This window comes from Hylobates moloch, unplaced genomic scaffold (assembly GCF_009828535.3).
Source record: "Hylobates moloch isolate HMO894 unplaced genomic scaffold, HMol_V3 SCAFFOLD_16, whole genome shotgun sequence".
Lineage (NCBI taxonomy): Eukaryota > Metazoa > Chordata > Mammalia > Primates > Hylobatidae > Hylobates > Hylobates moloch.
The window spans coordinates 44,395,213-44,420,561 of record NW_026652291.1 but is presented as its reverse complement, the minus strand read 5'-3'; the positions used below and the strand labels follow the sequence as shown (position 1 = coordinate 44,420,561).

At 34.5% G+C, this 25,349-nt stretch overlaps 1 protein-coding gene across 2 annotated transcripts in view; it reads left to right on the top strand.

The window, feature by feature from the left end:
* Positions 1 to 24,930, top strand: part of SLC38A6 (solute carrier family 38 member 6) — a 68,700-nt gene extending 43,770 nt beyond the window's left edge. The window contains exons 6-16 of one of the 2 annotated variants that reach the window (XM_032134752.2): positions 993 to 1,071; positions 7,625 to 7,707; positions 8,195 to 8,253; positions 14,166 to 14,231; positions 14,468 to 14,521; positions 16,349 to 16,428; positions 17,092 to 17,192; positions 21,878 to 22,002; positions 23,153 to 23,297; positions 23,407 to 23,501; positions 23,715 to 24,930. In XM_032134752.2, coding sequence (XP_031990643.1) covers positions 993 to 1,071; positions 7,625 to 7,707; positions 8,195 to 8,253; positions 14,166 to 14,231; positions 14,468 to 14,521; positions 16,349 to 16,428; positions 17,092 to 17,192; positions 21,878 to 22,002; positions 23,153 to 23,297; positions 23,407 to 23,501; positions 23,715 to 23,795 — 968 coding nt within the window. In that variant the 3' untranslated portion in view covers positions 23,796 to 24,930. The remainder of the gene's footprint in view (positions 1 to 992; positions 1,072 to 7,624; positions 7,708 to 8,194; positions 8,254 to 14,165; positions 14,232 to 14,467; positions 14,522 to 16,348; positions 16,429 to 17,091; positions 17,193 to 21,877; positions 22,003 to 23,152; positions 23,298 to 23,406; positions 23,502 to 23,714) is intronic. The other variant, XM_058429794.1, reaches the window with a different exon arrangement.
* The last annotated feature ends 419 nt before the right edge of the window (positions 24,931 to 25,349 follow it).

Sequence of the window (25,349 nt, the reverse complement as noted above, 5' to 3'; positions counted from 1 at the left end):
ATACACACAAACATAATCTCTGGGGGGAAAGAGAATCTTACTCTGTTAAATTGAAGTTCTGACTACAAATCATCTGAGTTGCTATATATTTAAGCTTAAACTCAAGTATTTACATATGAATGAGTTCTGTATTCTGTAACCATATTAAAACTTTTCCTAATATTTTTATAGAATTTGTTTTTATAGCTACATCAGAATTAGGATCGTTATTAAAGTGCTATAAAAGGTAGTTATTTATCGGACTCTGTTAGATTAAATGTGAGAAATAATGCTAGCTTCAGGTTATGATTACATAATACAGATGAACCCTGTTAATAAAATGGAATAAAAGTTGGAAGTTTTGTCTTTTTAATATACTTAATGGTTTCTATTGAACTTTCTCTAATCTTTTTAGAGACTAATTTTAAATGTAATTCATTATGTATTCTTTTTTATCCTATAATTATATGTATTCATAATGCAGGGGTGGGTAGTAGAGAGAAGAAAAGAAAGGGACAGAGGGAATGAGACTTCTCTGTTGTGGGGAGGCATCTTTCTCTAGTAAGAAGGAACAAATAATCCAGTTACTAGCCATACCTATTAAACTTCTGTGTCTATGTCAGTTGTTGCTAAACTAACCTCTAATGCCTTAGATGGGGTGATAACATATAAGAGAGTTTTTGTAAAACTTCGTACAAAATTTCATTTAAAAGTAGCCTGTAATCAAGACCGTTTCTCTTACCTAGTTTGCTTTGGACTTGAAATGTAAACAAAATATACTTAATGAACCTAACAATTGTTATTCTTCTCTACAGTTACTTGTGTGTGTGTGTGTGTGTGTGTGTGTGTGTGTGTGTGTGTGTGTGTGTGTGTATCTTTGGTATAGTATGTTATATGTTAATCTTCCATATGTTGTCATAGCTCTAATGGACATGTGTTTTCCTAGATGGATTATTGTTTAAATGGTTAAAAATCATAGAATTCTAATAGGAACACTTTTTATTCTTTTGCAGCTATGTCATCTTATCTTTTAATTATTAAAACAGAGCTTCCTGCTGCTATTGCAGAATTTTTGACTGGAGACTATAGTAGGTAAGAAAAAGTATTTTACATTGTGTCCATTCATGTATTACTTTGATAAATATTTATTAAGCTGTAAATGGCAATACTTGTAGTGGCAAGTAAAATAAATGTAGTCCTTGCCCTCAAGACAGTTACAAATTAGGCAGAAGTGAAGCAGTAATAGAATAGAAACTACTCAGCCAATGTTTATTGATTACCCATATGAAAGCGCTGTTCTGTGAACCATATGAAGCACCAGATATAATCCTTGCATTCCTTCGGGGTGTGAGATAGGCTAAGACAGGTCTGAGATTGAGATGCTCTTAAGGAGGAGTAAAGGATAAATTTCTGGGGATATACAAGACTGGGGTTGGGGATGGGAGAAGGTTGGATATACTGACAGTACAGGTCTTAAAGGAGGGGAGTGAATGATATTGCTGTCATTTCTCAGCAAATCATAGTGATAAAAAATGTGGCAGTTACAACTATACCTGTTTGAAATTCCTATTATATACCATGGCAAAAAAATAAATTATTTGCAAGGACTTAGTTGTTTCATTTCCTGTTTTTGAACAATATTATAAACAATACTAAACTACATTGTATCTCTTTTATCTTTCTTCATTTAAAAAATGCATCTTACATTTTTGACTCACCTCTTTATAGGGAAAAAACAAAATGAATTTTACTTTTCTTTTCACTGTGTAGAACAAGAACATTTTAGAAAAATGAACTTGAAAAGACACAATAAATCATTTTAATTGCCATCAAGTTATTTCACATAGTTAAGTTTCAAACCACAGTACAAAACCTGTCAGACTTTTAGATTTGAATACTGGGTTGTTCTGCTTCAATAATTGAACTTGTTCTGAAATGCAAGGAAAGGTTTCAAAAATTAGTTTTTAGCTTTTACAATTCAGCTTCCATTAAAGAATTCTACTTAGACAACTGCAAATACGTATTTGTAAGAAAAGTGTGGTATACTTTAGATCTGAATAGAAACCATCAAGAAAATGTAGTTAAAAAAAGACAAGTAGAAGTCCTAAATGATTTCTCTTCATCAGAAGATATTGTTCCTTTGTATGATACTTTACAGTGAATGAGGTTTCCACATGCATTATCACATCTGATACTCATAACTACCTTATTTTATCTACAGCTTTATCTAGTTACATTTTGATTTTATGCTTAGGTTGATAAATAATTCCTATAAGAAGTAGCTATGTGAAATTCATTTTTGTATTTGCTGTAAAAAACATTGAGGGTACCTTCTGTTACTCAAATTCTATGTGAGAAATTTATATTTTAGGGTTAATAACTCAAGGCAATATGAGGTAGAATAAAGAGGGCTAGACTAAGAGTAAGGAGATGTGTGTTCTATCCATTTGATGTTCAATAATCTCAAGAACTTAATTTAACTTCTTTTGACTATATAAAGTACTTGGAGCCTTAGGTTTTTTTATGTGATGTAATGGGGGTACCAATATTGCCTTCTTAATAAAGTTGCTGGGATGATCAAGTAAGATATATATACACATGCTAATAGCATGTGTATAAACAAGCATGTGTGTACACAAGCTTATAGCACAGTGTAAATGTGGAGAATTAGGGAATTCTAATAATTACTATATTAAAGGTGGTGTTTCCCTTTTTGCCCTGACTGCCAGGAAGCTCAGAGTCAAATGTGACACATTTGAATTAATATAACTGTATTAATTCCAACAGTTGTCACATATGTTTTCTTTTTTCTTGGTCCCGAATTTGGTGGCTCCTATTTATATTCTTTTATTGTCATATGTCGGTGGAAAGAGGAGGGATTATAAATATATGTAATATTTTAGAAATAATTAAAGTAGTATGTGGCAGAACTAGTATTGAAATTCAGGTCTTCTTTCTCTAAATGTGATATTTTTACCATAGCTTCATTTTAAATAATTGGCAAATGATTTATATTGTTGCATTGATTTTTTTGTTTTTTTAAATAAAAATTAAAATGAACTTCCATCTCACTCACATTAATAGAAAATTGATTAAAATGTTATTTTTACATGTTAGAAATAGATTTTTAAAATCATATACTTCAAAATACTGTGGTCAGTTTGCATCATCTCTGTTACATTTTAAAATTGTACGTCTTTTTAACAACCTTATCTTGTTTTAAATGGAATATATATTCATTTATTTTGGCTAATTATATTAACTTATTTGAATGAAGATAAATCATTAGTCTTGAAAGCTTGATGCTAGAAAATAAGTAAGAAACAAATATTATGATAATTGACTTTACTATCCATAAAGGACAGTTTTTTTCTAGATAGACTTACATGGCAGTATTTCTTCTATGAGATCAACATGATATTGATAAGCTTTTATTTTAGGGTTTGATTTACAATAAATTTTAATTAAGATCTTTCAGGTATGCTAATTTTCTGGGTTATCTGCGAGCTTGGTGTACCTTTGAAATATAAATCTTTATAAAGATATCAGAATGAAACTCTGTTCATAATATTCTAATAGAAGTTAGAAGCTATAATACTTATACTGAACTTTCATGATATATCTATATATTTCATAGAATAACTTACATTTTTAAAATCTGTGGCTGTTAAAGTTGGAAGCTGTCTGTTAACATTTAATGATCTTGTCAGGGGAATATGATTGACACAATTAAGTTGTCTTGCATTTTAGTTACATAATTGATATGGGATGTGAGTAAGATCCTAATTCAGAACATACGATACTCTTGTTCCATTCCTTTCGAGAATGAAATTAAAGCGACTTATAAATAAATCTGGTTTTCATTAAAATATGGAACAAAACATCTGCATGCCAAAGCTAAGGATTTATACTCTATATTTCATACTTGGAACATTTTTATCATACAGGATTAAATCCACAGATCAAACAAGTTCTCTAGGAAGTATAAAGGTTTTTACTCTAATTCTTTTGGCTTAAAGGAATGTATATTTAGATCACAGTAGGAAAACAGGAGTTCTGTTAGATCATTCTTTATTCCCCCCTTAGGAAAAAATTAAAGTTAGTACATTCTTCTAAAATGCTTATTTACAAAATAAATGTATTTAATATGTACTTTTTGAGATTTCTTTTTACTAGTTTTTTTTCTCAGGCAGCAGTTTTATTTTGTAAGTTTAATAATTTCTGTTCTTTGGAAAATATCCATTGAGAAACACAATTCATTTGTCTGTGACACACACGTGAAATCTAAACTAATTTTACTGTGCTTTACAGTGTTGCCTTTATTGTTAATGAATGGTAAAGAAAAGCACTGTATTTAAAATTGGCTTTATTAAGATGAATTATTAAGGATAAGAGATGATTAACAATAACCAATAGCCAAGACAAGGTTAGAGAAATTACATTTTACAGTATAATTATTTTTATATTAAGAATTTAAAGTTCTATCCTATGAAAAGGAGAATGCAAAGCATGATCTTGAAATAAATGAGGTAGTATCTGAAAGTATTTCCATTGCTACTGTCACTAAGATCATCATCTTCCTTTTGCTGATTTTACAGACATAAAAAATGAAGTTGTTGAGCCAGATGATCTCTAAGGTCTCTTCCAGCTCTAACATTCCATAACTGTGATTCTGAGTTACTGCTGGGAGGAGGTAAAGTTATCTTCAGTCCCACAGTTCAGTGCTTTGGTCAGTTATATGACTTTCATGGTCATAAATGAATTGTGATCTGAAATAGTATAAAGTAACTGGTGTACAGAATTTCAAAAAGTGTTCCTTTATTCCTATGCAAGAGAAAAGAGTCTTGGTCCTGGGGATTAAATGCTCCCTTTTGTACAACTTTAGCTTCATGACATTTTTTTTTCTTTTAAAGAGTGAAATTGGCTTATAATAATTTTTTGTTTTATTTTATTATGGTAAGAACACTTGACATGAAATCTGCACTCTCAACAGATTTTCAAGTGTATAATGCAGTATTGTTATCTACGAGGGACAGCAAAACTAACAGATGGAATCTACTTTGGTACTCCTTTGGGCATTTTTCCTCCTGGCACTGCAACTGTCTGGGTCTAATATTGGGTCCCAGAAGGAAACACATTTCAGACATAGAGCCCTGGGCCTTTTGCCAGCTTCAGAAATTTGGTTGCCAGGTGTTCCTCAATGAAAGATCTTTTGAAGTTTCTGTTTTGATTCTTACTCAAGAGTGACTAGAAGGTAAACATGTGGAGTATCATTTTTGTATTATTGATATGTGTACTCTTTTAGTACTTCCTGCATACCAGGAATTGAGGGGCATGTGCAAATGGAGAGAGCAAAGCTTCAGGTCCACTAAAGCTGTAAATACTTATGCATAGGTTATAGTTTCTGGCATATGTATTTCCTAATAACACAAATTAGGGTGGAGAAGGGAAAAGTGTCATCGTGGTGCTGTTTCTGCAGCTGCTTCTCCTCTTGTTCTGTTAAAGAGGAAGTTGTCAGCACCCAACAGTAACAATTAAGTTCATGTTAGAAGCCACTGGTTGAAATCCATGTAGAAGACCTTTACCTAATTTAACATGGCAGTGGGAGACTGGCTATCTGGTAGAGAATGAAAGAGGATGCATTATTGCAAAGTGGGAATTTTGATATTGTCTACCAAACAATTTGAAAAAGTCCCTATTGGTCTTTGATGCCCTGAACTCCCATTTTTGCATAAGTTTTATTTTGTTACTATTGTGCGTGTGTATGTATGTGTATACACTTAAGTGTAAATATCTAACAGCTACAATAAAGAAAATTTAGAAAAAAAAGCAAAGAAAAATCATGCATAACATCTCTAACCTAGTCACTGTCCTTTTAATTCTTTTGAATTTTTCCCAAAAGCTTTCAAAACTATAGCTAATAATTACATTTATATCATCATCGTTTTCCATTTTATTCATTGTGTTTTTTCTTAAAGCCACGTAACATTCCATTGAGTATGCTGTTCTAAATATTTTCAAATATTGGGTATATAGAGTTTTCCTCCAGCTTCTCAATATTATAATAATGTATTCAACAGCTTCACATACATAGAATTTTCTCTATTTTATTTTCTTAGAGTAGATTGCCACTACATTTTTATTGCTCTTGCTACATATAATCATTGTTTTTCCAAGAGATAGTACTAATTGGCAAGATCACTAGCAATGTATGAAGTCCAATTGTGCCACATCCTTGAATATTTTTGTTTACTAATTTTGCTAGATTAATTGCAACAGTCTCATTATTTCTTTAATTAGCACCAGTGATTGGATTTTCTTCATCTGTATTTACTAGTTGTATTTCTTTCATGAATTGTTTCTCCTTTACATACAAATCTATTGAGGTCTTGGGAATTAACTTTAACTTTTAAAAATGTGTACATATCTATCGCACATATTGCTCATATTGCTATCACATAAAAATATCTACTTTTTCATATTTTAAGTATATCCTTCTGGCTTTATATGTGCATCCAGTTTTGTTTTTTTCAATGAACAAATACAAAATCACGTTAACCTAACTTTTTCTCATTCTGTATTCTAATGCCCTTTATATGAAAATTTTAATATTTTACAATTGGTGATTAATGCCCTTTCCTGAAATTTGGAAAAATGTATATAGAAAACTATAAAGAAGAAAAGTGACCATTATTTTACCACCCAGAGATAATGGCTATCAATATATTTTAGTTCCTTTCCATTTTTAATGCATCTATGTTTTTCCTCAAAATTATCATGCTATATACACACAAATATATGATGTTTACTGAATATTCAGTATATTGTTATTTCAAAATTATCATGGTCTTGGAGGTTTGTTTTCAATTTTTGTTATTTTAAATGTTTTCAGTAAACATCTTTTTATAAAAGTCTTTGTTCTTCAGGAGCAGAAAACCAAACACTGCATGTTCCCACTCGTAAGTGAGAGTTGAGCAGTGAGAGCACATGAACACAGGGAGGGGAACATCACAGACTGGGGCCTGTCGGTGGGTGGGGGGCAAGGGGAGAGGGAGCATTAGGACAAATACCTAATGCATGCAGGGCTTAAAACCTAGATGACGGGTTGATAGGTGCAGCATACCACCATGGCACATGTATACCCATGTAACAAACCTGCACATTCTGCACATGTTCCCCGGAACTTAAATAAAATAAAAATTTACAAAAAGTCTTTGTTCTTATTATTTTATTAGTCTTTTATAAGTGTTTCCAAGTATATAATTATTTGAAAATTCTTTATATCTATTGCCAAATTGCTTTCCAGAAAGGTAATTTATATAATTTGCATTTTCACCAACTTTTTACACGCCTCATCACTCCTCACTAATGTTGACTATTATCCTATTTTTAAATATTTATTAATTTGGTAGTTGAAAATGGCATCTCTTTGTTTTTATTCATTTCTAAATGTAAATTCATTAATAAGAAAAATAGGATCCCACAAGAACATTTTAATGAAAGGAAGTAGGCTTTTCCTAATGGCTGGTTGTAATGGTTATAACTCGTGTGTGTGTGTGTGTGTGTGTGTGTGTGTGTGTGTGTGTGTGTGTGTCAGAACAAACACTGGAGTCCCATGCCTAAAGTAGAACTTTTTTTATAATAGATATTGGTATCTCGATGGACAAACACTACTAATAATCATATGCGTTGGCATTGTGTTCCCTCTTGCACTTCTTCCCAAAATAGGTAAGTCTTTATAGAGCACATTATTTGTTTAGAAAAAGGAAAGAAGGGAGGGAGGGAGGGAAAGAGAGGCAAATATTAAGGGGCTTTAAAATTTCACAGTACCACATTTTTGGCAGAAGGATGGTGGTTGTGAATAATTTTAAACTTGGCCTTATTTTAGGTTGTTCAGCCTTCAGCCCTGCCTAGTTAACCTATTACTTGGTTTGCAGTAGTATTTTGTCTGCCCCACTAAAATAAAATCTTTACAGCAGAACATTAAAGAGCAGACTTTCCTTACAGTGTACCATTAGTGGTAAGCCAGTTCCAATTCTGTTGTACAGAGCTACATAAATGATCTGTGACAGATAGTTGGAATGTTGTTATTCTGAGCCCTAAGCCCCAGATACCAACCACTGTAATAGAAAACATGCCTAAGATGTATAGCTTTAGTTGTACGTTAAAATCACTTTCCTTATAATTTGCTTTTTATTTTACTGTTATTTTACAGGCTTTCTTGGCTACACAAGTGGTTTATCATTTTTCTTTATGATGTTCTTTACTCTTGTGGTAAGTTTAAAATATAATACATTGCTTATCTCCTCACTAAAATTGGACTCATTGTGTTAATGTCTTTTTTACTTTTAACTGTTTTGTGTTGGGAAGGATATCTCGTTTTATTTCATTGTGTTATTAAAAGCACTTTTGTTCCATTAAATTATTTCCTTCGTTGTATCTATTTTGAAGAGGCTTAGCTAGAACAGCATTTCAAATTCAGCATTTCTCATGGTTAACTAGAGAGGAGAGCATGCCAATTCTGTTAAAATCTTAGATGGAGTGTAATTCTTTGTGTAGGTGTGTAAATTTATTCCTGTACCATATTGTATGAAGAATCAGTCTGGTTCTAATCTGTAAAATCTGTTTGAGACTAGTCATCTTAATTTTGAAACTTTATTCCATTAATGAAAAAACAGAGCTTCTGGTACTACATTGAGGAGATCTAGTAAGAACTGGGTTGACTGAATTCTCCTATTTTGTCTGGTTTATTCAGCATAGATAAATTCTCATAAAAACACTACTACAAATATTTTTCTTCACATGTGGGATATATTCCTTATTTTTTAATTAGCTCATTTTTATTATATAAAAATATCAGATGGTAAATTTAACTTATTTTGATATTATAAAATAATATAAAAGTAAAAGAGAATTTAAATTTATTTCCTTCTAATTCTCCTAAAACATCTTAACATTCTAAAGATAGTACCTTCGTGTGAAATTTTTTGTCCTTTTTCTTTGTATAGCAGTTTATTCCATAATCAGTATCTAAATGTCAAACCTTAAGTAGAAATAAACATATTTAACTTTCCAAGAATATACATGTCCAAATGAGCTTTTCATGAGCTTGGTTCAACTCTTTCTTGTTTTTGAAAATGCATGAAAGAAACAGCCATATGTAAGAGCAAGACAGCACATCAGTAGTTAAGCCATATTAAAGAGCCAGATTTCAAAGCTGTCAAAACAACCTAGGGTGCATTTAACTTAGGCTAAGCTATCTTCTGAGACCCAGGGATAAAATAACTTTAAATTATTTAAACAAAGTGGAAGTGACCCTGATTTTAGTGTATATAAGCATTTATCCTCTATTGAATGCTCTTAAAACTAAAAACATTTAACAGTGTTTACATCTGTTGAATTTAACAATATTAAAATCATTCGTCTTCTTCTCTTCCCAGTTGTCTGACTTATATCTTACAAATAAGTGAATTGAACATACACTTTGTAGCCTCCATATTGAAAAAGAAAAAAACTAAATATTTCCATCATAATTTGATTGTTGAGAAGTGTGGTTAGAAGTGGCCTACATATGCAAATGAATGTATGGATATTAAAGAGAATCAGTATAGATAACATTGAATTTTTCTCTCACAGATAATTGGCAATGCAATCATTGCATAGATAGGAGTAATTTAGTTTTCATAGCCAATAGCTTAAAGCAGGTTAAATGTATTGATATGATATGTCTACTGTAGTTTTGTTTCTGTCATGACAGATATTCTTTAATTCAATGCAGATTTCTAATGTAGCAGCCATATGGAAATAATACCCATATTCTACATTTATTGTAATGCCTTATAAACCATTTGCACAGATTTTTACCTGTGAGCACAGTTTAATCTACAGTGGGGCAATGAAGAATACTCTGTATGCTTTTTTAAATATTCTTTTTAATTGGCATATTTATTTATTTATTTATTATTTATTTATTTATTTTGAGACAGAGTTTTGCTCTGTCACCCAGGGTGGAGTGCAGTGGCACGATCTCAGTTCATTGCAACTTACATCTCCCGAGTTCAAGCAATTCTCCTGACTCAGCCTCCCAAGTAGCTGGGATTTCAGGTGCATGCTATTTTTTTTTTTTTTTTTTGTATTTTTAGTAGAGATGGGGTTTCACCGTGTTAGTCAGGCAAGTCTTGAACTCCTGACCTCAAGTGATCCACCCACCTCGGCCTCCCAAAGTGCTGGGATTACAGGCGTGAGCCACCATGCCCAGCTGCCATATTTATTTTAGATTCTCTGAATGTTAGCTTTTAAAATACTTAGTGGTTAGGAAAAGGAAACGTATATATATTAACCCAGAATTTTGGAAGGATACCAGTTTTTCATTTATTATTTTTGTCAATACGTGTTTGTAAATATGTATAGCATTTATATCACATTTTTAAAAATCAGTTCAGAAACTATTATTTTCTTATATTCTTTGAATAATGTAAAGTAAAACCTATATTTTATCTGTTCTCCCAGATCTGTATTTTCATTAAAAAAATTTAACCTAAATTTTTGCCCCCTCTAAAATATTTTGCAGTTTTAAAAATAAATTTTATCAGTGTCTCAGAATGATACCAACAAGATAGATTTACCTTTTTTTGATAAATTTACTTTTTTTTGGTGTATTTTAGAACACAAACGGATTACCATTCGTTCTAAAAGTTCTATCTTAAGTACAGATTAGTATTCTAAGCAACGTTTTAATAGGTTGGTAATCCAGTTAGACAACTTTTTTTTTTAAGAGACAGAATCTCACTCTCTCCAGTCACCCATACTGGAGTGCAGTGGCATGATCATAGCTCACTAGAGACTCACTGCTGGGCTTAGGTGATTCTTCTGCCTCAGCTTCCTGAGTCGCTAGAACTACAGCCGCATGCCACCACGCCTGGATAATTTTTTATTTATTTATTTATTTTTTTTTTGAGATGGAGTCTCGCTCTGTCGCCTGGGCTGGAGTGCAGTGGCACCATCTCAGCTCATTGCAAGCTCTGCCTCCCAGGTTCACAGCATTCTCCTGCCTCAGCCTCCCGAGTAGCTGGGACCACAGGCACCCTCCACCATGCCCGGCTAATTTTTTGTGTTTTTAGTAGAGACAGGGTTTGACCGTGTTAGCCAGATGGTCTCAATCTCCAGACCTCGTGATCTGCCTGCCTGAGCCTCCCAAAGTGCTGGGATTACAGGCGTGAGCCACCGCGCCTGGCCAGATAAATTTTTTTTTAAATGTTTGTAGAGACGGAGCCCCATTATGTTGCCCAGGCTAGCCTTGAACTCCTATGTTCAAGCGATCGTCCCACCTTGGCCTCCCAAAGTGCTGAGATTATAGGCGTGAGCCACTGCACTGGCCTGAAATAGAGAATTATTTAAATGGATTTTAGTCAGAAGCTTTCCTTCTACTGAACACTATGTTAGGCATTTTAGGGTGTGGAAATTTTACCTGGACACTAGTCTTAAGGATCTGTCAATCTAGTAGGGGAGATAAATTTCTTTTCAAACATGGAGAACAATGTGTGCAATATATAAGGAAGTGTTGATATATTTGCTTCAGAATAAGAGTCTGAAGAGTTGAGAGGAGAGAAGGCTCAGTGAGAGCTAGAGTAAAGAAGGATTTTAAAGGAAATACAACTTGAGTTGAGCCACAAAAGATGCAAAGGGCTTAGAGCAGAGAGAAGGAAGGGAGGCCTTTTGTGCAAGTGAACAAATATTTTTAATACTTAATCTCCTTTTTCCCTTTGTCATTCCAACCCCAAGACTTACCTTCTTACCAACCTGAGCAAGGACTTCCTGTTAATCTTTCCTCTTTGTTGTTGGGTCTCGTTTCACTCCCGTTCTGTACTTCTGCTTTGTGGGACATCATCTCTATCCACCCCATACCACCATGCAGGCTTGGAGTTGGGATGGATCTTTGCAAAGAAATTAGCTGTAGTAACTGAACTGTCTATTAATATAAAATCAGGCTACTACTTATTTTTTTCAAATTAATAAAAATTAATGATAATATTGCATTTTGGAGCATTGCTTTGAAATATTTTGACTTGAAAGCTTAAGAAATAACAACTGATGAATGAGGCAGCTCACATACAGAGTGTATCAAGGTACCTGGTGCACAGCAAGTCCTCAGTAAATGGTTTTTTCTGCCAACACTACCACTGTTAGTTAGGGGAAAATATAAGAAACTGAATTTGGGCTGTTGCAGTGGCTCATGCCTGTAATCCCACACTTTGGGAGCCTGGGACAGGCGGATCACTTGAGCCTAGGAGTTCGAGACCAGCCTGGGCAACATGGCAAAATCTTGTCTCTACAAAAAACACAAAAATTAGCTGGGTGTGGTGGCCACGCACCTGTAGTCCCAGCTACTCGGGAGGCTGAGGTGGGAGGATGGTTTGAGCCTGGGAGGTGGAAGTTGCAGTGAGCTGAGATTGTGTTACTGCACTCCAGGCTGGGTGACAGAGTGAGACCCTGTCTTAAAAAAACAAGAAAAGAAACTGAATTTAGAGCAGTTTCACCCTCACCCCATCCTCATCGTTTTTTGTTGTTGTTGTTTTTTTCTTTGAAAACCTATCAAGATAATGATGGTGAGATTATTGCTTTTGATTTTGTTATTTCCTTTTGGTAAGTTGACCGTTTCATTTTTTTTTTTTTTTAAATTATACTTTAGGGTTTTAGGGTACATGTGCACAATGTGCAAGTTTGTTACATATGTATCCATGTGCCATGTTGATTTCCTGCACCCATTAACTCGTCACTTTTTTTTTTTTTTTTTTTTTTTTGAGACGGAGTCTTGCTCTGTCGCCCAGGCTGGAGTGCAGTGGCGCGATCTCGGCTCACTGCAAGCTCCACCTCCCGGGTTCACGCCATTCTCCTGCCTCAGCCTCCCGCGTAGCTGGGACTACAGGCGCCTGCCATCACGCCCGGCTAATTTTTTGTATTTTTAGTAGAGACGGGGTTTCAACATGTTAGCCAGGATGGTCTCGATCTCCTGACCTTGTGATCCGCCCGCCTCGGCCTCCCAAAGTGCTGGGATTACAGGCTTGAGCCACCGCGCCCGGCTTGACCGTTTCATTTTATGTCATATTGAAAACTTACCTAGAAATGTCAAAGCAGCTTGTCTAGTTTATCCTTCTACAGTAATTTTTTTCTTGGTGAGGTTTTTAATTAAGAGTGATTCTTTAGTTCACTCATTAACTTAATCCTAAAAGTATATGTTTTCCTTATATTTGTTTTATCACTGTGTAAAATTTTGATTAAATTAGTCAAAATCCAAAACTAGGTAAATACCGAGTAGGAATAGAAATTGTGTTTACGTATTGGTCTCCTACAAAGGACAAATACTTCCTTTATTCCTTCTTGTCCCTTTGTGCACTGGGATTCAGCCTGGAGCAAACATTTACAGAGTAATTATGTGCCCTGAAACAACAGCAACAATGGTAATATTGACAGAGCCACAGCTATAGGTCTGATAACAGGATGGCCACAATTAAGAGTAAAAACATGAAACATTTTCATTGATTAATTCTGGGAAACAGCATCCCTCTGGATTTCTTTTGATGTTTTTTTTTTAATTTATTTTTACCAGCTGGAGTTCCCTAGCTATATGCTGTTATTCCAGCCAGCTTTCTCCACATTCACCAAAAATAATTCAGATCTGTAAAAGTAAGGAGGGGCAGCACTTAATGCATACATCAGAAATCCTTGAGCTCCTCCTGTGTATAAAGTCTGTAGTTATTTCTTCCTGTGGCCTTTCCATAAACTGCTATTAAATGTTTCTCTCTTCACTAATACCTACTCCACAAATAACCATATTCCTGTATGACAGTCACTGAAAACATCATGTTCCTGTTTTGAGTTGCACTTAAAAAAAAAATGCCTTGATGGTGTTGGAATTTTGAAAGTTGACACAGGAGTACCCTTAGTCTTTAATGGGGGAGATCTCTACTTAAAACCCTGCAGTCTCCAACCGCCTCCCTACCACAGGTGACCATGTTAAATGTTGACCCAATTCTAACCGGGAAAAGTCACAGAAGCAGAGACTCTTCTATTAGCATCTTATTTAATATGGTATGAGATTAATTGAAATGATACTGACCTACTTAAATTCAGTTTCTTATTAATTTTATAAGAAATGATCTGAGTGCTGATTCTGTTTACTTTTTTAGGTAATAATTAAAAAATGGTCCATCCCTTGTCCTCTGACATTAAATTATGTAGAGAAATGCGTCCAGGTAATAGCTTATATTTTCTTTTCAATTTCTTCCTTTTTATTTTAACTAAAAAGAAAAGAAAGACTAATGATTCTTTTCTGATTAATGAAAAAGTAATGTTTATATTGCATTTTAGAACTTTGTTTTGAAATACTTTGATTTGAAAGCCTAGTAATAATAAATTCATCATTTTTATTGATATATTCTGAAATTTAATGGCTGTTGTTTCTCTTTTTCCCCTCAATACTCTTAAACAGATTTCAAATGCAACAGATGATTGTAAGCCAAAGCTCTTTCATTTCTCCAAAGAGGTGTGTAAGTTATTAACAGATACTTTCAGTTGATTTTTCACATTTCAAGTTTTAAGAGGTTTGTGTAACAGGGTCTCTTAGGTCTTTGTACCTGTAACTAATTAATTTTCCTGAAAGTGCTAAGTATAGGATTGCCTACCAGAAGAATACTATTATTTAACACAGGGTGGCCTATTATGAAACAGCCACCTTTTTTTTTTTTTTTTTTCCTGGCATGCCTTTAAATGGAGCCTGTTTTAAATGGGCCTCTGCCTAAAAGAACAGATTTACCGAATGTCTGGTCTGGCCAATAAGGTCCTCTGTGTATACAGACCTCCTGTTGCCCTCTGGACTTGTAAAGCTAAATAGCCAATTATATCAAAAACTCTTCCCCTGTGAGTAGAACCTTGGTCTGTAACTAAACAGCCTCATCATTGGACTAGGGATTGAGCACTGCCAATATATCTTCTGGCCGACATTCCAAAGTTGAAATTTATGATGCCAGGAGTAGAGACTAGGAGACCAAGTCCCTTTGCCTTCCCTAAGAGCCATAGGATACTGAAAATGCCTGTAAGAGCCCCTGAGCATCAGCAGAGGAGACAACTGTGACATGGATGGTCTCTGCTTTACCACTCTAGAAGAGCTCAAAGTCTTCCCTGTTGCTGCAGACTTATTCGTCTGTACTTTCTGACTGCTGAAATGCTATTTTATATAGATCCCAGATGCTAGAATCCCCCCTGCTCATGTAAAACTCTATTAGTGTAGAATGTTAGCTTGGTTACTCTGCCATGCAGAATTTTCCTTTTTATCTCTAGTTTTTAAATGAGAAATATCTCTCTGGTCCCAAAAGGGAAATTACCACGTCTTTTACATGGTAAAGACCTCCAGGTGCCTTAAAGATCTAGGTAGGGTAATTGACAAGCCAGGAAATTGAGCAGTATATGAAATACAGAATTTGTGAATTAAACTCTCATTTTCCTAGTCCAGCCTCAGGAAACACTACAGCTTCCTCTCTCCCAACCCCCTTCAGATATTTTAAGACTCTAGGCATTATGTCCCAAGATAGGTCTTCATTTCTGGAATTTCTTTTGTTTAAGAGCCTAAAGTTAGTTAAGTGGAAATTTTTTTAGAGCAGAAAGGAGGAAATAGATCACCATCATCTATTTGGTAAAGATGGTATTTTCACTTAAAAGGTAACTTTTTTTGCTTTACTCTGACTCTTAAGTATTCTAATAATAACAACAAAACCTTATACTTGTATATTACATTGGATCTCTTAAGAGTTTGTAGGTCTAGAATAAATGATATTCATTCCCATTGAAAGAGATCCTAATCAAAGATGCTGGCAATATTAAAATGTGATTAATATTTTCATTATTCCCTTGGGTTGAGTTCATGAAAGCAGGTTCAAGAGCATTAACTATTAGTGCTGCTTAGAGTAATAAGATACATTTAAATTGTGCGTACATTTAGAAGACAGGGAATTAAAAAAGAACATTTCTAAAATGTTATTTTTATCTCATTTAAATATTATTTATCTTATGTAATTTTTAAAATCTTATCCAGATAATATAGAAGTAGTGATTGTAGTAAAAGCAGCATGGTATGGGAAGCCAAACAAAAAATATTCTGGCTAGTACAGGCAAGCCCACTATCAAATAAAATATTTGCTGGATCACAAGTGTTTTTCTCTTTTAAAAAATTCTTATTTTATAAAGAGAGAACTCATTAAAGATGAAATAAATATAATCAAATGGATTTTTTAAAGAATTGAGTTTGTTGTCAAATGAAATAATGGTTTCAGTAGAGTGGCATTTAATAATTTTGTCTTTTTAAAATCTTTTTCAGAGTGCTTATGCCTTACCAACCATGGCTTTTTCATTTCTCTGCCATACCTCAATATTGCCCATATACTGTGAACTTCAAAGGTACTGTGGAATCCTGGAATATTTTAAATATATTGTGTATCTTTTTACCTCTAAGGCTTTCAGATTGAATGACATCCTCTTTTATTAATCCTTTCCTCTCATCAGTGGATCCTAAGTGTTAGTTTAAAACAAAACAAACAAGAGTTAGTTCTGTCCAAGTTAAGAATGTTTCCTAGAAGTGTAATCTTTGAGGCTGGGCACAGTGGCTCACGCCTGTAATCCCAGCACTTTGGGAGGCCGAGGCAGGTGGGTCACCTGAGGTCAGGAGTTCAAGACCAAGCTGGCCAATATGGTGAAACCCCATCTCTACTAAAAATGCAAAAAAAAATAGCCAGATGTGGTGGTGGGCACCTGTAATCCCAGCTACTCTTGAGGCTGAGGCAGGAGAATCACTTGAACCCAGGAGGTGGAGGTTACAGTGAGCTGAGATCACGCTACTGTATTCCAGCCTGGGCGACAGAGCGAGACTCTGTCTCAAAAAAAAAAAAAAAAAAAGGAAGAAGTGTAATCTTTGTGTACTAATTTCAAATGAGGAATTCTAGTGTATAGTTATTGATGGAGTTGTTCTTGAATGAGGAATTCTCTCGACCAGCTTAGGACATACTTGCTTCTTTACATATAATTCAGATCACTTATTCTACCTTTGCCATTTTTGTCTTTTAGTCCTTCAAAGAAAAGAATGCAGAATGTTACCAATACAGCAATTGCTTTCAGCTTTCTCATTTATTTTATATCTGCACTCTTTGGGTACCTCACTTTTTATGGTAAGTACATTTTAAAATTATAGATGACAAAATAATAGTTACATAGATGGCCTCACACCAATGTATAGACTTTACTTATGCCTTTTATTACTAAGTTAATTTGCTCAGGTCACCAAATTACAATGCAGTACTGTGGTGGCTCTTGAGGCCTAAATAATGGATTATCTTTCTTTTAGAAAGGTAGTTCAGGTTTAAGATTAATGACTCCTTATGAAAATTTTCTTAAACACTGAAGTAAAACTTCAGGCTTAGGGACATTGATTCTTTCTATAAGAAAAAATGTGCAATTTTAATGATTCTGTTTTTCTTAAATTTTGAATTCAATATATTAGTCTAATTCAGAAGTGTGGGGGTTGGGTGAGTCAGTCATCTTAATTGCAAAAGAACAAGTTGAGAAAGGAAAGGCTTTTACACGGAACTATACCTGTATACTTAGATGTCAGACACCTCTGCCTTCAGATCTAATTATCACAGGATTCAGCAGATGTGCATTCTATGATGCACCATGACCTTCCTCCTTAAATTATTTTTACAGGTTCTTTTAAATTTATGCAACAAAAATAAAATTGTGTTTTATTTCTTTTGCAAAAACTGTCTGCTTTGTATGTTGATTTTTTATCCTATTCTGATAAGAACCTCAAGAAAAAGTAAAGTTCTGTGTACACCCTCAGGAAAAGCATTATTTCCAATGTGAGCATGGTGCCCTGCTAGAGACGCTACAAAGAAAGTTAAAAGAGATTGTCAAGCTTTTCTGATCATCATTAATAAAACAAAATTACTTAAATATATAAACTTTATTTTTGGATGTTGGGTTTGTTAGTTTTTATACAGACTTGAACTCAGTAAGACTTTTCTGTGTCAATAAGATACTGTAACAGGGTCTCTTGGGATCCAAAAATATTTTGTATAGTGGAATAGCTATGTATTTCTTTTATTAAAATTGCTACCTGGCACAAACACTATTATATTTAGGGATCTTCAGCAATAAGAAAAAGTCCAAAAAAACTGACCTCCTTCTTCTCCCTATGGATAAATAGAACTATCTGGAAGAAACCTCAGATGGCTTGCCAATATCAGGCTGGCTGAGAAATTGTTACATGAATCACCATTAGGTGCTTAGAAACTGTATTGAATTGTAGCTGTATTAGATTGAAAGGGATGTGGAGGAAGGATGGAAGCTAATACATTTATTGAGCTAACATTTAAGAAAGTGTCAGATATTTTATATATACTCCCTAACTTAATCCTTATAACAACTCTGCAAGCTCAGTGTAGGTTCATTCAGGTTGAGTAATTAGACCAGATACTTGAAGCCAGTTAATAGTGGAATTGGGATTTGAATCTAGTTTCGTCTCTCTCCAAAGCCAATGCCTTTATTACTGTGCTGTCTACTCAGAAATTGTGCTATAGAAGCCAGATTTCCTTTATTACAAGTTTTTGTTAAGGTGATCTTTTAGAAAAATATGAGTCACTTAAGCTCTAGGCATCCATCTATGTATGTATCTATGTATAATCTATCTATCTAGCATTGTTGCTTGAACACAAAGGCTAAAGGTTTTCATCACGTAGATGGCATGTTTCCTAGACAGGGATTTGTCTAATATCAAGTAAAGCCATTATGTTGTCTCTGATTTAATCCCTTCTCCACCAATGCAAATTCTTCAGAGTATGCAAATTTTATATAATGGAGAAATACACATCTAAGAAAATCACATGATAGGTAGGTATATGATCGATTAATAGGTAGATAGGTAGGTAGGCAGATAGATGGGTGGATGAATAGATGATAGATTAGATGGATGGATAGATAGATAGATAGATAGATAGATAGATAGATAGATAGATAGATAGATAGATAGATAGATAGATAGATAGATAGATAGATAGATAGATAGATAGATAGATAGAATAAATGATACAAAAGTAAATTCTTCTCCAAAGACAGAAGAGGCAGATATTGATTTGCTCTTGGATTGTGAATCATAACCAAGAAAAACCTTTGATCGTATCTTTCTATCAGAATAACAGGAGTTTTATGTCATAGGAAGAAATTGCTGGTTGAACCTGAGATCTTATAAGGGCTAGCCTCAACTTAAGGCTTCCAATTCATTTTACAGATGAGCAACTAAAGCCCAAAGAGGTGAAGTGACCTGTCACAGAATTAAAGGCAGGTTTCCTGAATACTAATCCAGTGTTATTTCTGCTACTTTGTGATAATCTTTGTAAACTTAATACCCTGTTTGACAATGTGTATTAAACAGGACAGCCTCGTGACTTCAATGGCATATATAACTTGCAGAGATCACCATTAGGCCCTTTCTGAGATTTGTAGAGATTTGTCTGAATCCAGGGAAGCGTGCACCACTCTATCCCTCACATATGTTATGGCTCAGTTAAGAACACAGAGTGACTGGCTCAGAAGAAGGGTTTTCATCCTGGGAAAGTAGAAAGTGGACATGTGACATCTATTTTGAATTTGTAATAAATCTAATTCTTCAAGATTCAGGAGCTGCTTTGGATCCTTTTATCCAGAGCTCCCAAAGTTTAATTTCTAAATTTGTCAGATTAAGGGGACCTATAGGTATGCACCTAGATTAATGATACTTGCTCTGATTACACTGTGAAAGGAAGATAAAAGGGTTCCTCTGGTGAGCCAGGCCAGTACCCAAACATTGCATAATAACCAGGCCATTTTAAAAGTCTATGAGGTTGTTAAGCAAGAAGTGTTAATAGCTCATTTTATGATTCAGAAAATGGAAATAAAATAGTTTGCCATATTTCTCCAAAGACTCACAAGTATCTCACAGATTTGGAAATAGAATCCAGATTTCCTGGCTCTTCTTAGTCTCCTACTTAGTCCAAATCTCACATTGTGTAAAGTATGTTTTTGATACTTTGGGCAATTCATTTCTCTCCTGTTTCCATTATCGCTAGTCTAGTTCAGATTCTCTTTGCCTCTCAGTGATTGTAACAGTAGCTGTTATGCCTGTTTGGGGTCTCTTTTTCTTCCAATCCGTACTCCTGCTTAGTTCAGATCATAATACACTGTTCTTTGTAAGTCATTATTGCATTTCTGTGGCCTACCAGGTTGAGGCCACATCTCATGCAGAACTGTATTACTAGGTCTGAAATGCATTTCCAGCCCTATCACCCACACACTGTTTCATCCACTGTAGTACTTATTAGACCACTTATTTTCTCAGATGCACATTCCTTTTGCTTTGTTTGTACTGCTCCTTGCTTCTAGAGAATCTCTTCCCCCACATCTTTGAACATCAGCACACATTCATTGACTCACGTAATGTTCTCAGTAACCCTATAGTTTAGTATATGACCGTCCCCATTTTAAAGATGTGGGAACTGAGAGACTCAGAGTAAGTTGCTAGTAACTGGTGGGATTTGAACATGTTCTGTGTCATCACAGTTTAGAATCTCCATAGCTCTTGTTTAGAACTCTCTGGCCGCTTATATGTGTATATCACACTTTCTATCATAGCTTTGTGTATTCATCTCATCTCTTCTTAAAGTTCCCTGAGAACAGAGGTATGTTTCCTTTTGTTTTTGGTTTCCCTCAAAGTATCCTTTCTAAGACAGTCTCAAGTTAAAAAGCACCATTCTATTTTTTTTTTTTTTTTTTTTTTTGAGACGGAGTCTTGCTCTGTCACCCAGGCTGGAGTGCGGTGGCGCGATCTCGGCTCACTGCAAGCTCCGCCTCCCGGGTTCACGCCATTCTCCTGCCTCAGCCTCTCCGAGTAGCTAGGACTACAGGCGCCCGCCACCACGCCCGGCTAATTTTTTGTATTTTTAGTAGAGACGGGGTTTCACCGTGGTCTCGATCTCCTGACCTCGTGATCCGCCCGCCTCGGCCTCCCAAAGTGCTGGGATTACAAGCGTGAGCCACCGCGCCCGGCCCCATTCTATTTTAAGTATAAACTGATATTTTCCAACAAAACACTGATATCCAGTGTTTCTGAGCACCCTCAGTCTTCTTTCACCTTGTCTGGGTTGAGGTTAGGGAGACATTGTGAGAATGCAAGAACACTGTGGAGCAAAGCTTGGTTGGCATGTATAAATCCTATTGCTAACCACCACACACTGGCCTACTAAGTAAGACATTTCCCTAACACCTCTTTTTTTCCTAAAACATGAATCCACAGATGAAATGTAACATGCACCAAACTCTGAGATTCTAGAAAACGTTGTGGTATTGAGGAAAAGATACTGGCTCTAGCACCAAAAAGAAGTAGGTGTATGGCACTGCCCCTTTGTATTATGTGATCTTAGGCAAATCATTTAACACTTTTGGACCTACCTGCGTATTAATATTGTTATCATAGGGACTAAATTCAACAACACTTGTGAAAGCACTTTATAAACAAACAGCACAAATGTTCAAACCCTTAGATTCTGGAAAAGTTCCAAAGAGAGAATTTAGTATACATATTCATAGTCATATTATAATTTGAGAGGTTCTGCTTATTCTGGTTTTTATTAAAGGAAAAAGGGTGTTAGGTTTCAAGAAGATATTTAATTAATGTCTCTGTGTTTCATAGGCTAGGGCAAAGGCCAGGATTTGGTAATGGGAATCTAAAATCTGTTACCATCCATTAGTGCAAAGGAAAACAATCTTGTTACTATTGATATCTTAGTACTGTCTAATGTGATCCTTATTATTTTATTTACAGACAAAGTGGAGTCAGAATTACTAAAAGGTTATAGTAAATACTTATCACATGATGTTGTTGTCATGACTGTGAAGTTATGCATACTATTTGCTGTACTTTTGACAGTCCCTCTAATCCACTTCCCTGTAAGTACTCTTAAAGGGTTTTGTTGCCTAGTATAGACGCTTCCTAATAGGGAAACACTAATTCTTTGCAGAATAGAATGTTTGAATCACATCTAGTCTTGTATATGTTATTCGCTTGTCAAGTAATTGATCAAAGACTTCATACTTGCATATGGCCCCATAAAAGCATAAAAATAACAGTGAGCCACTAAGCTAATTTGTGCTTTTTGAGATTTAGTTTAGATTTATGTTCTCCCACAGCATTTTTCCAATTTAGAAACTACAGTTCTTCTAAAGTTTTGGGTTTTTTCCCCCCCTTAATTCTGTATTCTGTTTTCAAAAAAATGTGCATGAAGAGGAAAAAGTCAAGTCAGGAAAAATAAGCTCCTTCTGGGTTTATTGTAAATTTATTTTCACATAAGCATTCTAGTTCAATCTTGGTGAAAATATTTTATTTGCTCTAGAATTGTAATTTAAGGGGCAAAACAGATTTTCATTGCATCTGGTTACTATACATAAGAATCTTAAGAATTTTTGAGAAAATGGGAACAAAGGCTTTGGGTATAAATGCATCTGCATGGATGTCTTGAATCTCTAACGCTGAGTTTTATAAGAGCTGGGCCTTCAAGCCTCCTCCCTGTGTGGGCTGCAGTGCCAAGATTACAGCAGGGACTGGATAAATTTTTTGGGATGTGACCGCCTGCTGTGCTCTTAGCAATGGGAAGTGTAGTGAACTATTTTTTCATATTTACAGGCTGTGAAACATATAATATAAAATAAAATAGTAAGTGGTATTTCTTTCCCATGGCATGATTTCTTTTTCTATTATAAATTGTCTGTTTTTTTAATCTGTTACATTTGATGAAAATGATTCTTTGAGACTTTTTTCATATTTTTATTGTTGGTAATTTTAAAAATTATGCAACCTAAAAAAATTGCATGTGAAAATTTTTTCTAGCATTAAAGCTAAGTATTTTTATGAAGCTTACACAGAAAGGGTTAGTATATAAACAGTATGTGTATAAACACTTCATAATAATAGTTCATGCTGTATTTTTGAAATCTAAATGATGTAGGAGGCAAAAATATGGTTGTTATATATGTTTCTCTCAGCAAATATTTGGACTTTGACATTTCCTCTTTGCTATATGTTTATTTTTCTGTAATACAGGCCAGAAAAGCTGTAACAATGATATTTTTCTCCAATTTTCCATTCTCATGGGCTCGCCATTTTTTGATCACTCTAGCACTCAATATTATCATCATTTTACTTGCAATATATGTTCCTGACATTAGAAATGTATTTGGTGTAGTTGGTAAGTTTTCTGTTTCAAAAAGTTCACATAATAAAATTGATAAAATTGTTACCCAGCCTCACATCTGAATCCAGCAATATCCTCTCTTTTTTTTCCCTCCAATTTAAAGGTGCCAGTACATCAACATGTTTGATTTTTATATTCCCAGGACTATTTTATCTTAAACTTAGCAGAGAGGATTTTCTCTCGTGGAAAAAGTTTGGGGTAGGTTGTTTTTGTTTCTTTCTTTTCAAGACTTCTATTTTAAGAAATAGTTTGTCAGTTTATATTATTTTACATGCATCAAGAAAGTCAATATATTTTAAAATATAAAATACAATATTGCAGAGAGTAGAGATTTAACAAATAATCTAATTGTACTTTTTATCTTTTTTCTTTTATCTTTCTTATCTTTTATCTTTTTTCTTATTTCCACAGGCATTCGTTTTGCTCATCTTTGGAATTTTGGTTGGGAATTTTAGTTTAGCACTCATCATTTTTGATTGGATTAATAAATAAAAGAAATATTTTCCTACATCTTACCAGAATAATATACCTCTAGATGCAAGAATGAATTATTCCAGAAGACACCCTGGATGAAAAATAACATTTTAATAAAAATTATTAACAGAAAAGCAGAACAAAATGGCAGTGGGTATGGGGAAGTAAGAGTATAGCAGTTTTAATCAAAAAAAGAAACAAACTCAAAATGCTCTTAAATATGTTGGGTTGATCTTTTGTTTTTTAAATTAATATTTTTATGGTAGTTTTATGTTTGCAGAAATACTGAACAGAAAGTACAGAGTTCACATATACCTTTTTACCCCAACATACAGTTTCCCCTATTATTAACTCTTGCGTTCATGTGGTGCTTTTGTTACATTTGATGAGCCAATATTAACTGCTATTATTAACTAAAGTTCATAGTTTACCTTAGGTTTCATTCTTGGCAACCACTAGCAACCACTGATTTTTTTTTAACTTTTATTTTAGGTTCAAGGGTACATGTGAAAGCTTGTTACATAGGTACACTCGTGTTGCGGGAGTTTGTTAAATACAGATTATTTCATCACCCAGGTATTAAACCCAGTACTCATTAGTTACCTTTTCTGCTCGTCTCCCTCCTCCCACCCTCTGCCCACCAGCCCAAGTTGTTTTTTTCTTTGTGTTCATAAGTTCTTATTATTTAGCTCTCACATATAAGTGAAGACATGCAATATTTGGTTTTCCTTTTCCTGTGTGTGTTTGCTAAGGATAAAAGCCTCCACCTCCATCCATGTTCCTGCAAAAGACATGATCTTATTTTTTTATGGCTGCATAGTATTCCATGGTATATATATATACCATATTTTCTTTATCCAGTCTGTCATTGATGGGTATATAGGGTGATTCCATGTCTTTGCTATTGTGAATAGTGCTACAGTGAACATTTGCGTGCATGTGTCTTTATGGTAGAATAATTTATGTTCCTTGGAGTATATACTCAGTAATGGGATTGCTGGGATGAATGGTAGTTTTGCTTTTAGCTCTTCGAGGAATCACCATACTGTTTCCACGATTGTTGAACTAATTTACACTCCCACCAAAAGTGTGTAAGTGTTCCCTTTTGTCCACAACCTCACCAGCATCTGTTTTTTTTGACTTTTTGTTAATAGCCATTCTGACTGATGTGAGATGATAATCTCCTTGTGGTTTTGATTTGCATTTCTGTAATGATCAGTGCTTCTGAGCTTTTTTATGTGCTTGTTGGCAGCATGTATGTCTTCTTTTGAGAAGTGTCTGTTCATGTCCTTTGCCCACTTTTTAATTTGGTTGTTTTTCTCTTGTAAATTTGTTTAAGTTCCTCATAGATGCTGGATATTAGACCTTTGTTGGATGTATAGTTTGCACATATTTTCTCCTGTTCTGTAGGCTGTTTGGGGTTTTTTGCTGTGCAGAAGCTCTTAAGTTTAATTAGATCTCATTTGTCAGTTAATTTTTGCTTTTGTTGCAATTGCTTGGTGCCTTTGTCATGAAATCTTTGCCCATTCCTATGTCTGGAATGGTATTGCCTAGGTTGTCTTCCAGGGTTTT